This window comes from Alligator sinensis, unplaced genomic scaffold (assembly GCF_000455745.1).
Source record: "Alligator sinensis unplaced genomic scaffold, ASM45574v1 scaffold63_1, whole genome shotgun sequence".
In the NCBI taxonomy this organism is placed as follows: Eukaryota; Metazoa; Chordata; order Crocodylia; family Alligatoridae; genus Alligator; species Alligator sinensis.
Window position 1 is genome coordinate 599,515 of NW_005842811.1, and position 15,099 is coordinate 614,613.

The 15,099-nt window shown below is 46.2% G+C and overlaps 1 protein-coding gene across 4 annotated transcripts in view; it reads right to left on the reverse strand.

Moving 5' to 3' along the window:
* OSBPL9 (oxysterol binding protein like 9) overlaps nt 1-15,099 on the reverse strand; it is a 99,284-nt gene that overhangs the window by 60,516 nt on the left and 23,669 nt on the right. For all 4 annotated transcript variants that reach the window (XM_025191355.1, XM_006035184.3, XM_025191354.1 and 1 more), the window contains exon 3: nt 8,705-8,783. In XM_025191355.1, the coding sequence (XP_025047140.1) occupies nt 8,705-8,783 (79 nt within the window). The remainder of the gene's footprint in view (nt 1-8,704; nt 8,784-15,099) is intronic.

Genomic DNA, 15,099 nt, shown 5'->3' on the forward strand with positions numbered 1-15,099 from the left:
CCCCCATAGGAAGTGCAGCCAGTATTAAGACAAAAAAAATAAAACAATAACATTTTCCAATTCCCCTTTTTGAATTTAGAAAGGCTTTCAAAGTGTTCAAATGTAAGCAGCCCCTTGAGTACATTTCCAGGGATGGAAGCTTAAAACAAACAAGCATTTTCAATCTGTCTTTACCCATCTGCCTAGAATCAGAACATGTTCTACCTCTAAAGTGACTCAGTATCATCCCTGATTCCATGGTTATAATTTATCTTCCTGGGCAAACCAAGACAAATGGCAATCATACAATTTACTCAAGGGAAGGCATCAAGTCTGTGGATGAGCTGCAAATGGAACCCAAGAGTTTGCACCCAGTCTGTCAGAAGATAATTATGGCTCCTTGTACCTACATCTTTTCTACCTCCTCCTCAGTTCCAGTCTCTCTCAACTATGGTGTCTTTGCTTCTACCTGAGCTTTTTTTCTTGCAAACCCTCCTCCCCAAGCCTTCTTCCTGCTCTTCTTTTCACCTCTCTCCAGTATACCTTCAACACCTCTGGTCTTATCATTGCACTATGACTTTCTTAACAATTAACACTACTCATGGCCAGGAATCAGCAATGCTAGGCATATGTTCCTTTCTACTTCCTGTCTACCACACCCTGAAATGCACAGGGCAGGCGACAGATCACTAAGTAGAAAAAAAAAAACAGACAAAAAAGCTTTGTCTGCCTTCTCACAAGCCCTGGAAGTTTCCTCCAACAGCTAAATTTCTTGCAGGGAATGGGTGGAAAAGGGAAGAGGAAGAACATACGTCCATTCCCCCAGGACAAGCATGAGTAATGCTACTGATCAGCAATGAATAATGAAAGTTCACAAAACAATGGGAAAAAAATCTGGAAATGAATGCATTTCATCTTACGGTTATAGCCATCCTAAAATGTTAAATAAAGTAATAATGATGACATATTCAAAGGATAAGAGCCCAAGAGGCAAATGAACCAGAATCCCTCAATAGCAGGGCTCAACACAGGTTTCTGTAACAAAAAAAAGACAGAAGCTGGGAGCAGCCAAGTATGCTAGAAAAGAATGCCAGAAGCTCCCTCCTCCTCCACAATGGACCACAACTGAGAACAAAATCATCACAACTCCCTTGGCCTGCTGGGACTTCACTGCCTCCATCCTTCATACTTGGATACTAGAGTCGTCTCTTCCACCCTTTAAGCCACCTACTGGTCCTTCAAAAACCCTCCCTGCCCTCTGCAGGGATTGCCCTCCCCTCCTTACTGGCACAGAGGGGCCTTCAGTGATTCTTCTGGGAATTTCAAACCTCTACACCTTCAGCTTGTCTTCATTTACTAGAACTACAGGCTTTACTATTAACAGCTAGATGTATCCTAATCCCTAAAATGCTCTTCCCATGAGCCCATGGTCTACAATTCCCAGAAGCATCAAATTGAGATTCCCAGCCCTGCCGCACGGTAGCAAAAGTTCTCTGCATTCATATATTAACATCAGTGCTCTCCCAAGAGAAGCTAAAAGTGTACAGATGTTCTAGATTCTCTCCCCACACTCCAAGCAAAAGTAGCAATTCCAGGAAAAAAAAAAAAAAAAAAAAAATTCCTGCAAGACAGTTTCTCTTGGGACACGAAATGCCTGCACACATTCCACTCAGAGAAGCCACAGCAGTCTCCCAACATCCCAGGATGCTTTGCTTCCACCCCCCAGGGAGACTGTTGCTCACTTGACTCTATTGCACCAGCCAAGCAGGGAGCAGAACACAGCCCCTTCGCAATTCCCACATTGCACTACAGCAAGACACAAGCTGACCCCGCACAGTCTGGGTCGGCCATCTAGGACTACCCTGTGCACCGCTGCCATGTGTGCCTCCAGGCAGACCAACGGAGCCTGCAGAGCACACCCAGAAGTGTGCATCAGGGCCCCCTGGTTGCACAGCATAAGTACTGCAAACTCTCTGCTCTTCAGAGGCTCAATTTTAAAATCTGTTCAGACATCTCTGGGTACGTTTTTCTACCAGGAAAATTCTCCCAGACCATTTGAAGTGGTATATACAGCCTAAGACGGTTCCTCACTGTACACCCTGTTGTCCCCCCAAATGGGGCTTCAGATAGCCTCGAGTGAAAAAAGCTACAAATACAGTAGGTTTCCTTCCTACCCCATACCACTCGCGCACTAGAAGAGGTTGCACATTATTACTGTAGGAGGAAAAGGTTAAGCCCTGACCCCGTCCTTGGCTACCTGCCAATGAGCAAAAACTAAAAGCAAGGCCCAGCTTGGACCAATGTTCTGGACTGTCTCTGATCTCCTAGCCCTTTACTTAAACAGCAGCAACAAAGCCCATCTGGCAAATGCCAGCTCTGAAACTATTCTGTAGCAGCTGTTGTTCAGCTGATATATTTCAGAGGAAATTGGAGCCAACTGATGGATCCTCCTCCAGATTTAAAATCCACAATTCAAATACTTAACATAAAAGCTGTACCTAGGGTGGCATGTCAGCAAAAACTGAGAAAAACCCATAAACCAATGATGTCTGTAGCCTGCAGTCACAAGTCATATTTCAAGGAGGCGGCACTGCTCTGGCTAGAACATACCTTGAACGCCGTGTTCTGCTCTTGCTATTTCTTCCCAAAAACACTGACATTCTAGACTGACATTAAAAAAAACCCAGCCAAGTAACATGGGGGTTTGAAGAACAGATCTTCCAAGTGACTGTCTTATATACATAGCTTGGCCAAAGGTAACACCACAAAAAGGTATGGTGGCCAGAGCAACATTTTTACAAATAACTGAATGGTGTGAATACTTGAAGTGGGAAAGTGTTGTACAATATGGAACAAGGGAATTACAATTAGGAGAGGGAACATTTAGACTACCTGGGTGGGAAAGCTTCCCAAGACCAAGATGTAGTAAACTAAGAAATGGCCCCTTTGAACAGCACCACTGGCAGCCCTACTAGTTCAGCTTCTACCACATTCTCTCAGTATGTTATTTTTTCACAGAGCTAGTCTGAAAAAAACAAAAAACAAACAAAAAAACCCCAAATGGAGTGTCATGAGATTCTTTCCAATTTTCTTCTACAGTCTTTGGACCAGACCCTTAAAAACAGGCTATATTGGGGGGCCAAATAAGTACTACTGGGGAGATTAGAAATTACTTACCCCCCGCCCAAAATAAAAAGATGGACTTAGTACAACCTGGGGGTGACGGTGGATCATCAGCTGAATGAGCCAGTGTGCTCTTACTCAAAAAAAGCCAACAGAACCCTGGGCTGGAGGAGTGTCGCTTGCAAATCAAGGGAAGCGATTCTTCTGCTCTATTCAGCACTGGTAAGGCCTTATCTGGAGTACTCTATCCAGTTTTGGGCCCCCGAACTTCAAGAAGTGTATAAAGTTTGAAAAGTCTAGCAAAGGGCAGCAAAAATGATTAGGGGCCTCCCTTATAAGCAGGGATCCTGATTCTCCTTGATAAAAAATAGCAAATTCTCTGATAAAAACCTCAAAATCCATGATTAAAGATAAAAGCCCCACCAGAACTCCCCTGGCCCTGCTGGTTCCCCCCTCACTTCCCCACCACAGCATCCCCAGCCCTGCTGTTGCCCCTGACTCCCCCCATAACAGCACCCCCACACATGCAGACACATACCCCAACAGGTAAATGTGTATGCAGGGGAAGGGTAGGGGCGGGGGGGACCAGACCAAGAATGTGCAGGGGCTAGTTTGTGTCTGTGCCTGCTCCCAGGAGCGGGGGGAGGGGAGGGGGCAAGGGCAGCGGTGCCCCTCTATGGGCTGCACACATGCCACCTGGCTGAGGTGGGGGTGGGCAGCTTGCATGAAGCAGCTGCTGCCGCCACCCACCCACCACTGCCATGCCCCACTTGCCTGAGGAGCCGTGCAGCTGCAAAGCTGTGCCCACACAGGCACAGTGGCTTTCCTGAACACCTTCCCGCTCCCCACCAGAGCGCCCAGCCAGATACACATGGACCATGACCAGAGCTAACGGCCCTTAAGAGAGGCCGCATGGGGAGGCACCGAGCCCAGTAGCAGCTCACAGTTCATATGCAGCCGGTTGGGCACCCCAGGGCTTCCCCCAACACCTCCCCACTCCCTCAGCCAGATTCCCCCCCAGCAACCCCCACTTACCTAAACTTAAAAGCTTCAGGATCGAGCAGTGAGACTGAGCTGAGCCTTGAGACTACAAAAAGCCTCAGGCCCTGCGCTTCCCCCCTTCTCTGGGCAGGGTTGGGTACTTCCCACCCCTTTTGCAATCAGCTCTTGCAGGCTGGAACTGTGCCTGCCTGCAGAGCTCTTTGCAAAAGCAGGGAATCTGCGAGTTTCTCTGCTGAAAGGTAAAATCCACATTTTCTCCGATAAAAGTTGGAAATCCACGGTTTTCTCCATTTTTCAATGGGAAACAGAAAACCCGGATCCCTGCTTATAAGGAAAGATGGAAAGAAATAGTTATTTAGCCTGGAGAAGGGAAAACTGAATTGCAGTAGGCAGGGATTTGATAACAGTCTTCAAATACTTGAAGGGTGATTAGAGAGAGGATGGAGAAGGGCTTTTATCTGTGGCCACAGGGGACAGGACTAGAAGCAGTTATGAGAGCGGTCAGGCATTGGAATAGGCTACCTAGAGAAGTTGTGGCATCTCTATCCCTAGAAATTTTCAAAAGCAGGTTAGACAGACACTTAATTGGGATGGGTTAGTCAGGGATGATCCCACCATGAGCAGGTATCTGGACTATATGACCGTAGGAGGTCCCTTCCAGCCCTACTTCCCTACTATCCTATGATTTAAGAAAAGAAAAAGAAGGTTTTTGGCACACTAGAGAGGAAACTAATCTGGTTAGTGCCTTCCCAATGTCAAAGCCACTTGGGGGAAAAAAAAATGCCAAGCCACTTATGCTTTCACAAAACATTTATTTAGTTCATTTTATTTCTTTATACTGGGGTAGGCAATATACAGCCCACAGGCCGGATGCAGCCCACCAGCTGATTAGATCTGGCCCACAGGGGGTGCCTGCTAATTGCATCTGGCCCACAGCTGCCCCCGCAGTGCTCGTGGGGCACAGCCCCACCTGGGGCAGCCAGTACATGCCCCACCTGGGGCAGCCCCACCTGGGGCAGCCATCATTTGCCACATGGCCTGGTGGGGGCCGCCACACACAGCTTACTGGCAGGGCTGCTCTCGGGTGCTGCTCTGGTCTCCTTGTCTCCAGCAGCAGCTCCTCTCCTCCTGTTCCTGCTGCACTGCTCCGGGTGAAAAGGAAACTTCAGCAAGGCAGCTCCTGCCCCAGCATGCAGGGCTCCAGCTCATGTGCCTTCCATCCAGTTGGCCAGAAGTTTTGGTGAGTTGTTGCAGCAGTGGGGTGCTGACCCAGCCCGTGATAACTCATCAAATCTCTCTATGTAGCCCCCAGGCCCAAATAATTGCCCACCCCTGCTTTATACCAAATGAGTAATGATCAGGGATCCAGGTTTTCCTCATTTGCCACAGAAAAAAAAAAAATGCGAATTTTCTACTTGAAAGGAGAAAAGCCTGGGTGTGAATTTTCTACTTGAAAGGAGAAAAGCCTGGGAAATCGCAGGTTTGCTCTTGCAGGCTGGCCGAGTTCCAGCCTGCAAGGGGCTGGCCAGAGTGGGATGCTACGTGCATGTGCACACATGCACGTGGCAACCAGGCAGGGTGGTGAAGCTCCTGCAGCTCCCTCCAGGTAAGTCTATTGTGGGGGTGGGGACAGAGCGCAGGCAACAAGGCAAGGACAGGGGGTGGGTATAAGTGATGCAGCAGGAGAGCTTGGGGAACACATGCCCCTCCAGATTTCTGTACCCACAGTGGGATGCAGGGCTGCAGCCTGTCCACAGCTACTCTGGGAAGCCACCTCCATGGCCCAGCAGACAGGAGCTGGTGTGAGAGGGAGCGCCATGCCATCATAGATCTCTCTATATAAAAATAATGGATCACAAGGCTCTGCAATTAAATCATGCACCTCTGCCTGCCTCACTTGCACTTTTACTGCTGTAAGACCAGTTTGCAATCACTATACCAGTAACAGAACAGAAGTCTGGCACACAGACTGGTTTAAAATGGCGGAACCCAGTCTAAGATTTGGCACGCCACCAAAGGGCAAACGTGTGTGTGCGTTTCCCATCTAAACTGCAGAAAACCATGCAACAGATCGATTTCACCTCAGGCATTTTGAATGTCTGTACCTAACCATATGAGAAAGCCAGTCTACACAAGGAGAGAAAAAAAAAAAAGGTTTCTTCCTTTTGCCCACAGGAATGGCGCTCTATCACCAGTGTAAGGTCTGTTAACTCAGCACCTAAGTGAAGAGCTTCATCCCACTAAGAACAGGAGACTCCCTAATGAGATCTGGGTGATCAGGCTTTGAAATTAACACTTACAAGTTGTTTTGGGTTGGTTTGTTTGTTGGGGTTTTTTTTTTTTTGGGGGGAGGGGGGAGAAAGAGTAGAAACAGTACATGTTAATATATTGAAACCACTACTTTGCTTTCTTTCCTCCTTTTCCTGATTCAAGGGATAATATTTTTTTGCCTAAATGAAAACCAAGCAGTTTTTGAAGTAAATCTTCTCTAGCATGCAATTTTTAGATGGCCAACATAATAAATACTGCATTGTCTTATATAGCACAGATTTCTTCTGTACCATGTGAGCATGCTTAAAAAAGAAAATGGTATTATAACAATTTTCAGAACTCATTTAGAGAAATCTACATAATTACAATGGCTTCACAACTCGTAAGCGATGCAATCCTCCTTAACTTTTCCCAATTAAAATAAACATCTTTAAATACCAAAATATTTAATTTATTATATAAAGACATGTATATGCACACATTATCCCCTACATAAAAAATAAGTTAACATTGCACCCCTTTAGTGAACATTAAACAAATGAAGTTATTTCCATAAGGTTGATTGTGTTTTACTCTTTAACCTCACAGCACTTAGATCTCGACTATACACTATTATTCTCTCTTACATCAGTCTAGTCAGTAAATTTCACCGTATTACTATCTTCACAAAACTAAGACAAGCACAAAAGTAATTTCAATATAGAAAACACTGTACTGGATGCAGATCCTGAACTGAATATAAATACATAATATAAATCAACATGCACATCAAGACATTACGATTCTACAGCACAGATATGAATGACAAAATTAGTGCATGCAGGAGAGTGTTTGTACTTGAAGGAATATTCACAACAACAACATTTGTATCAAGCAATAATGGCTCTCTCAAGGGATTTGTTCCCCTTCCACAGGGAAGGACTGCTGCAGATGAGGGAAATGCTGAAGAGGTGTTCCCTTAGTAACTGCAGATGAGAGAATTCCAGATTTCTGCTTTTACCTGCATCAAGCTCTCATACATTAGTATTTAGCTTCATAAGCATTGAAAGACTGCCAGAATACTGACATACAGTTTTCCGCACAAGCAATTAGCTTACCCTTGCATTTTATCAGTCATCCTTGAGACCAGAGGAGTTAAGTCTTGCAGTCAGCACTGCATTTTAAAGTAACATTTATGAGGTTTAATGCAGTGAGAAACCAGAGTACAGCAGCATTATTTAGGAGGTACTGTAGCATAGGAAATACACATATCAGTGATAATATGGTGCATGATTAATGTGCATCATTAGAGATATAATGGAAATACATAAGAAGTGTTCTACTTCAACAAAATATGCGCTAGCGAACCCAAATCAATCATTAATCTGCAGAAGTGTACATAGCACAATAAATGATTTAGCACTGTAAATTTATCATTTGTACTAACTGGAATATTACCAAATTAATGTTCACCTCTCACCCTCCCCTGAGCGATTCATATACAAATTTCAGCTTTATAGAGGTTATAAAATTCTTAACTCACTATTTCAGAGAAATAGCAGAACAAGAGAAAGGACAAACAGACATTTAGTTGAAGGATAGTCTACTGGACAGACAAGACTACAATTTCAGCCTTATGTCAGAAGAAAGAAAATATTACAATATTTACCAAATGTGACAGTTAAAAATAATAGAGGGGTTCTGTAGCAGCAGCAATAAGAATGATTATACAGTACCTTACCCTTTCTACCGGTGAACCATAGCATGCAATGACGAAACATAGCAGTAGCAGATGGCATTGGAGTTAGTAAATGTGAATAAAGCGATAATAGCAGAGAAATGGTGACTGGCAGACAAAACACAGAAATGCAGATGAAATGAAAGCAAACTTGTAGATCTTGAAGCAAAACGCCACCTTTAAGTCAAATTTTCTCTCTACTCTCCTCACAATGGAGTTTCAAGTTCTACATTAACACAAACTGCAACCTTCCACAACGGTCTGACGACTCCCTCCATGCAGGAAGGCATATCTTGACAATGAAGATCAGCAATGGTTTTGATAAAACATCCCATCAGCAGAAACCCATTATTCTCTCCCCCTTGACTGATTTATCCTTTAAATTTTTAATTGTCAGATCCTGCCAAAGCTAGTCTTTTCTAGCACATATGTTTCTACTGCAGATTTAAATCCTTGCCTAACCTGCAGCACCCCTAGATCCAGAATGTTCCTCGAGTGCTCATTCAAACAGTTCAATTGCCATTTTTTTCATATCATCCAAACAACAAAACAGTATAGCTATCAGCAGGCAGATCAATTATAAGAATAAGAGAACCTCTTCTTTCAGCTTACCCTGGAAATGGAAGGTTTTCTGATCAACAGTTATTGTGAAGGTGCTGTCGTCCTCATCATCTATACCAATCACAGCTCCCTGTGAAACAAAGAGGAAAAATCCTGATAAGGCAAACAGTGACATCAGCAGCATCCACTCTATCACTACACGACCAGAATGTAAAGCACCTTGACAAGTTAGAAGCAAATCAGATATTCTAAACAAGAGGACAAAAATGTAAAAGAAAATATTTGCCATTTGCAACTAAAGGAATCAAGCCGAACATTAAACACCTCCATACTTCAATCCAGAAACACAAGGGTTTTTAATATACAAAAAGGCGTCAGAATTTTTCTGAATAAGTATATACTGTACATATTTTTCCTCTTCTGATAAGAGTTTGCAATGCACAACAAAATAAGCTCTGTTCCGTTTTGCACTGCACACCAAGTGATGCTTTAAAAGCAAACCGAGGAACAATACATCAGCAGCACTTGTTATAATCAGGGATCCAGGTTTTCCGTTTCCCACAGAAAAACGGAGAAAAACATGAATTCCCCTTTTACCGGAGCAAAACGCAGATTTCTCATTTTAGCAGAGAAACCCACAGATTTTGCACTTTTTCAAAGAGCTCTCTGCAGGCTGGCAGGGTGCCATCTGATGAAGTGGCTGGGAGGAAGCGAGAGGGGAGCAGTCAGGCAGGTGGCGCCATGTATATGCACATGGCCCCTGGCAGCCTAGAGAGCAACTCCCATGGGTAAGTGGGCATGGGGGGGGGCATGCCAGCAAGGAATTGAAGCCCCCTTGGGGAAGGAGGGAGGAAGTTGGGCAGGGCTGGGGCTGCTGTCCAGCCCAGCAGTGCATGGGGCTTGGGGCCTGGCAGAGACCGAGGTGGGGTTGCAGCGGGCAGCTCCCCACTGCTGCATGCACTCCCAGGAGGCAGGGGGGGGGGGGACCTGTGCCCCCTAGATCTGAGCATGAGGCAGGGATGGGTGCAGGCACAGGCTCCCACCCTTCCGCCTTCCATAGCCCAGCAGGTGTGACCCAATGATGAACGGCACAGTGGGAACACACAGAGAGCTCCTTGTCGCTGCGAGCTCTGCACTGCCCTGGCAACGCGTCCCCTGCGCATGTGGCAGCAGCAGGGTCGTGTCCCTCACTGCAGTCCCGTGGGCAGGAGACGTGTTGCTGGGGCAGCGCGGAGCTTGCAGGAAGCAGCAGCTTTCCTGTGAGGCTCCAGTGTTTCCTGCTGTGCCGCCTTGCACCTGCTAGGCTGCGGAGACCCCAGGGGAGGGCAGCAGGGCAGGAGCCTAAGCCCACAGCGGGCAGCCCCTGCCCACCCCTGCCCTGTGCACAGATCTGGGGGGCACAGGTCTCCCCTGCCCTCCCAGAAATGCACACAGCAGTGGGGAGCCAGCCCCACCCCCTCACTCAAACCCACAGCAGGCAGAGAGCAGGGTGGGAAAGCCAGGCTCCACTCCAATGCAGCAGCCGCCGCCTCTGCCAAGGGAAGGGGGCTGTGGACCTAGGTCCCTGGCCCTGTAGCCCTGGCAGCTGGGAGTCCCCTCCGGCAGGGATGGGGGGACTGGGGCCTGAGGGGAGGGGGAAAAAAGGAGCGAGGAACCTTTCATTTTAATCACGGATTTTTGGGTCTTCAAAAATCAGAGATTTTGCAATTTTTTAAGTCAGAAAAAAGCCCTGATTCCTGGTTATGATGCATTAAAAAATGTTAAAAGTAAGCAGACTAACAACTTAAATTATGGTCTTCAGCCTTTAATAAAGACCAATTATCTCAGCATTACTATTAGACAGTACAATTAGTTAACTTTGCCTCTTCCAATTTGATCCTAGCCATTAATTAGCAAAACAGAAAGACATTTTTCATAGATTGTAGAGTCGGAAGGGACCACGAAGGATCATCGTGTCCGACCCCCTGTCCCAGGCAGGAAAGAGCGCCGACGTCATATGATCCCAGCCAGGTGTCTATTTAGCCTCCTCTTGAAGACCTCCAAGTTAGGCAAGAGTACCACCTCCCTTGGCAGCCCGTTCCAGATTCTGGCCACCCTTACTGTGAAAAATTTCTTCCCAATGTCTAACCTGAATCTACTCTCCACTAGTTTGTACCCATTATTCCTAGGGGTGCCCTGGTAAATAGGGCATCTCCAATTCTCTGTTGTTCTCCCTTGATAAGCTTATAGGCAGCTACAAGGTCACCCCTCAGCCGTCTCTTGTGAAGGCTAAAGAGATCCAGATCCCTCAACCTCCCCTCGTAGGGTCTTGCATGGAGGCCACTAATCATGCAAGTGGCCCTCCTCTGAACCCTCTCCAGATTCTCCACATCCCTCTTGAAGTGCAGTGCCCAAAACTGGACACAGTACTCCAACTGTGGCCTGACCAATGCCGCATAGAGGGGAAGCATCACCTCCCTTGATCTGTTGGTCATGCATCTGCTAAAGCACAAGGTGTGATTGGCTTTGTTGATGGCTTTGTTACACTGCCGGCTTATGTTCATCTTGGACTCAACTATAACTCCAAGATCCCTTTCAGTCACTGTGCTGCTGAGGAGGTCATCCCTCAACCTATAGGTGTGCTGGGGATTCCTCCTCCCTAGGTGGAGCACCTTGCATTTGTCTTTGTTAAACTGCATCCTGTTGCATTCTGCCCATTGATCCAACCTGTCCAGATCAGACTATATCCGCTCCCTGCCCTCTGGTGTGTTAACTCTGCCCCATAACTTGGTGTCATCTGCGAACTTGGACAGGGTGCTCTTCACACACTTGTCCAAATTGCTGATGAAGATATTAAATAGCACCAGTCCAAGGACCAAACCCTGTGGGACCCCACTGTCCACCTCAAGCCGAAAACAACCCATCCACCACCACTCTCTGGGTGCGGTCCCTAAGCCAGTTGGCCACCCACCTGACTGTGTAAGCATCCACTCCACAGCTTGGATGCAATAGGATGCAAAACTGTGTCAAAGGCCTTCTTAAAGTCCAGGTAGATGACATCAGCCTCAGCTCCTGTGTCTAGGCAGCGTGTGACCTGGTTGTAAACGGCTATAAGGTTCATCAGGCAGGATCTACCTATGATGAACCCATGCTGGTTACCCTTCAGCATCATTTCCCCTGCTGGGCCTTCACAAATGCGCTCTTTAATGATTTTTTCCAGTGTTTTCCCGAGGATAGAGGTAAGATTGACTGGCCTAAAAGTTGCCTGGCTCATCCCTCCTCCCCTTCTTAAAAACAGGCACCACGTTGGCCCTTTTCCAGTCTTCGGGGACCTGGCCGGAGCACCGCAAGTGCTCAAACAGCCGTGACAGCGGCTCAGCTACGACACTGGCCAACTCCCTCAGCGCCCCTGGATGAAGGTCATCCAGGCCTCCTGACTTGTACCCATCCAGCCCCTCCAAGTGCTCCTTAACTAAGTCAGCACTAACCGCTGGCAGTCTATAGTGCCTCCCAAACATCCATCTATGTTCGAGTTGGGCGAATTGTCTTGGCCACTACTTAGGAATACTGAAGCGAAGAACTCATTGAATAGCTCTGTTTTTTCCCTTTTGTCTGTCACCAACTGCCCTGATTTGTCCTGCAGGGGCCCTATGCTACTCTGTGCCTTCTTTTTGCTTGCTATGCATCTGTAGAGGGACTTTTTACTGTCCTTGATAGTTGTAGCCAGCCTAAGTTCCAGTCCTGCCTTGGCCTGACTAACTGATTCCCTGCAATAGCAGGCCAGGGAGATATAGTCTTCCTTGGTGGCTCCCCCCTGCTTCCACTGCCTGTGAATCTCTCTTTGCCCCCAGTCTTTTCTGGAGTTCCCTGTTCAGCCATTTACAATGTATTCAACTACTTGCACCTCTATGCACATACATACACCCCCCAAGTGAGATTTCCCTAGTGCAGTGGTTCTCAACTAGAAGTCAGATCAGCCCTTTACCACTTAGCATGTGGTAGTATCCCCGGTTGAGAACCACCAGTGTGCTGGCCCAATTTACCTCACCGGTTCTCACCTGGGTGATGCTGCCAATAGGTGAAGTGCCATGCACACCTAGCTGTGAGCACCTGCAGCATATGCCCCCTCTCCTGCCTCATTATGGTTCTCCAATAACCCTAAACCAAGCAGGAGAGCTGGGTCATACTGCAGCCCTCCCTGGTCTGACCCTGCACAGCATCTGCCAGAAACAGAGGCACACAGGGCAGGTGAAACTGTCCTAAACACATCTATTCCCAGGAGGAGCATGTGGGGCAGCAGGGACAGGAAGGATGGGGGACTGGCATCAGAGGTTAATATAGGAGTGTACACATACCTGGCTGCCATGGAAACCGCATCACCTGCACCATGGCACCCCTGAGGAGGTCTCTCAGCAGCCTGGCTGAACCACTGCCTTGGTTCTCCGAGTAGTGGGAGCCACTCAATGCACAAGACGACAAAATACCTACAGATCTACTCCAACCTTCATTCTCCTTCCTCAAAGGATCATAGATTAACATTGTCCTTTGCCCTTACTTTCTACTTATACTGCAGTAGATGACAGCACCATCTCCTCTAAAGTTTATATTTGGATCAATCTAATTTTTTTTTTTTTTTTACATGCCCCTTCACTTGAAATTACAGCTCAGATTTCCTTTTCTATCCATTCTGATCAGTACTTCATTTCTCTGCCTATTATTCAATATATGTACTTTCAGCAACCCTGGAAACACAAACCCTGTCTGCATCTTTAATACAAAAGAGAATTTTTTGTGCAGAAAAAGTTAACTAAACGAGTTTATTATAAGACACTCATGCTTTTCCTTCCAACTCACACACATGATTTTATGTAGTTATTTTTTACCAATATCCTGAGAGAGAAGACAGACACTGCTACAGACTTTTTTAAAAGGCACAGCCCAAACAGCGCAAGTCACTTCAAGGGCAGAACTTGGGTTGTGGAAGTTATCTAGCCATTTTAAATTATAGAATAAGCAAATGAAGTTGGAAATTGGTCTACCGTCACTGGAGCATTTAGCAATCACTATGCAGAAACCATTCATCACCCACCTCTAACTCATTCACATACAAAAGCTTTTGTGTCTGCGGTGATAGTCTAACAAACTAAAGTTTCCACAATAACAGCAAATCCAAGAATAAGGTTTAAAAAAGAAAGCAAAATCAGTCTCCCAACAAATGGGAGTATAACCAGCCAGTAACCTTACAACCCAAATGAAGTCAGTGAAAGGTATGAGTACCTATCCAAGGTCTGAAATCTCCCCTCAAGCTCCAAAGCCATCAAGTTACAACACCCAAGCATCTACACCTTGTGAGTAATCTTTGGAACAAATCTATGCCTTCAGCTTACGGCAAGCACCACACAACCAGCTGCAGTGCAAGAAGAGTCAAATCATCACTCTTCAACCCGGACTAAGCTGGCAAATGGTCCATTCAAGAGTCTAATCCTAAGGCTGCCTTTAAATAGCAGTCACTTTAGAGGTGGATCAAGGCAAAGTGGTTATGTCATAGTCATGTACCATTTCCTACCCTGCAACCGTCTAGCAGCTAAACTTGCACCTGCCCTCCAAATCTCATTCTGCAGAATCCATCCCTCTGTGGTAACATCCAGATCTCAGAAGCTTTTCTTTCTGCTAACATTGCATCTCCTTTGAGCCATCCCTATAGTCAATGCTAGCTAACCTGGAATTTAAAAAAAGACAGAGAAGTGATACTGCTTTGAAGGAAGAAAAGAGATGCTAGAAAAAAGGCTAAACGGGAACAAAAAACTAGAGGCGAGGGGGGAAGCCTCCAAATAGCATGTTTAGCAGAGATGAGAAGCCAGGAGTGCTCAACCTCCAGCCCATGCCATAAGACCACATTCTCCAGGCTGTGGGTCTCCCCACAGGTCCAGAAATTTGGCAGCAGGGGAGTGGAGGCAACACTAATTACTGCTCTTCTGCTGCTGAATTTCTGGACCTCAGGGAATCCTGCAGGCTGGGTGATGTGGCCCTGAGCACAAGATCATGTCCCTACACAGTCAGGTGAGGATAGAGCCACAGAAAGGAAGGTCTTAGAACTGACCTTAAGTTGGGTGGGCCTTTCTGAAAGGAATATATATAAATATTTATTTATTTATTTATTTATAAAAGATGGACCTAGGTACTTGACTCCTACTTTGTTACACTGCCATGAAAGTTCACATGAACTGGCTGTACCCCTTCCGCTTGGATTCCGTCTCCCAATATATGATTAATCAAATTTATCTCCCTCAAGTTGTTTAAGTAGTAAGGTGGTGACTTATAAATATTTATACTTTAGTAAGTGAAGCAGAAGTTGCACAGCAACATTAACTGTGGTAAACTTGTTTCGGGGGGGGGGGGGGGGGTTTTTTTGGGGGGTTTGTTTTTTTGGTTTTTTTTTTAAATGGGCGCTTTTGGGGTTTTTTTTT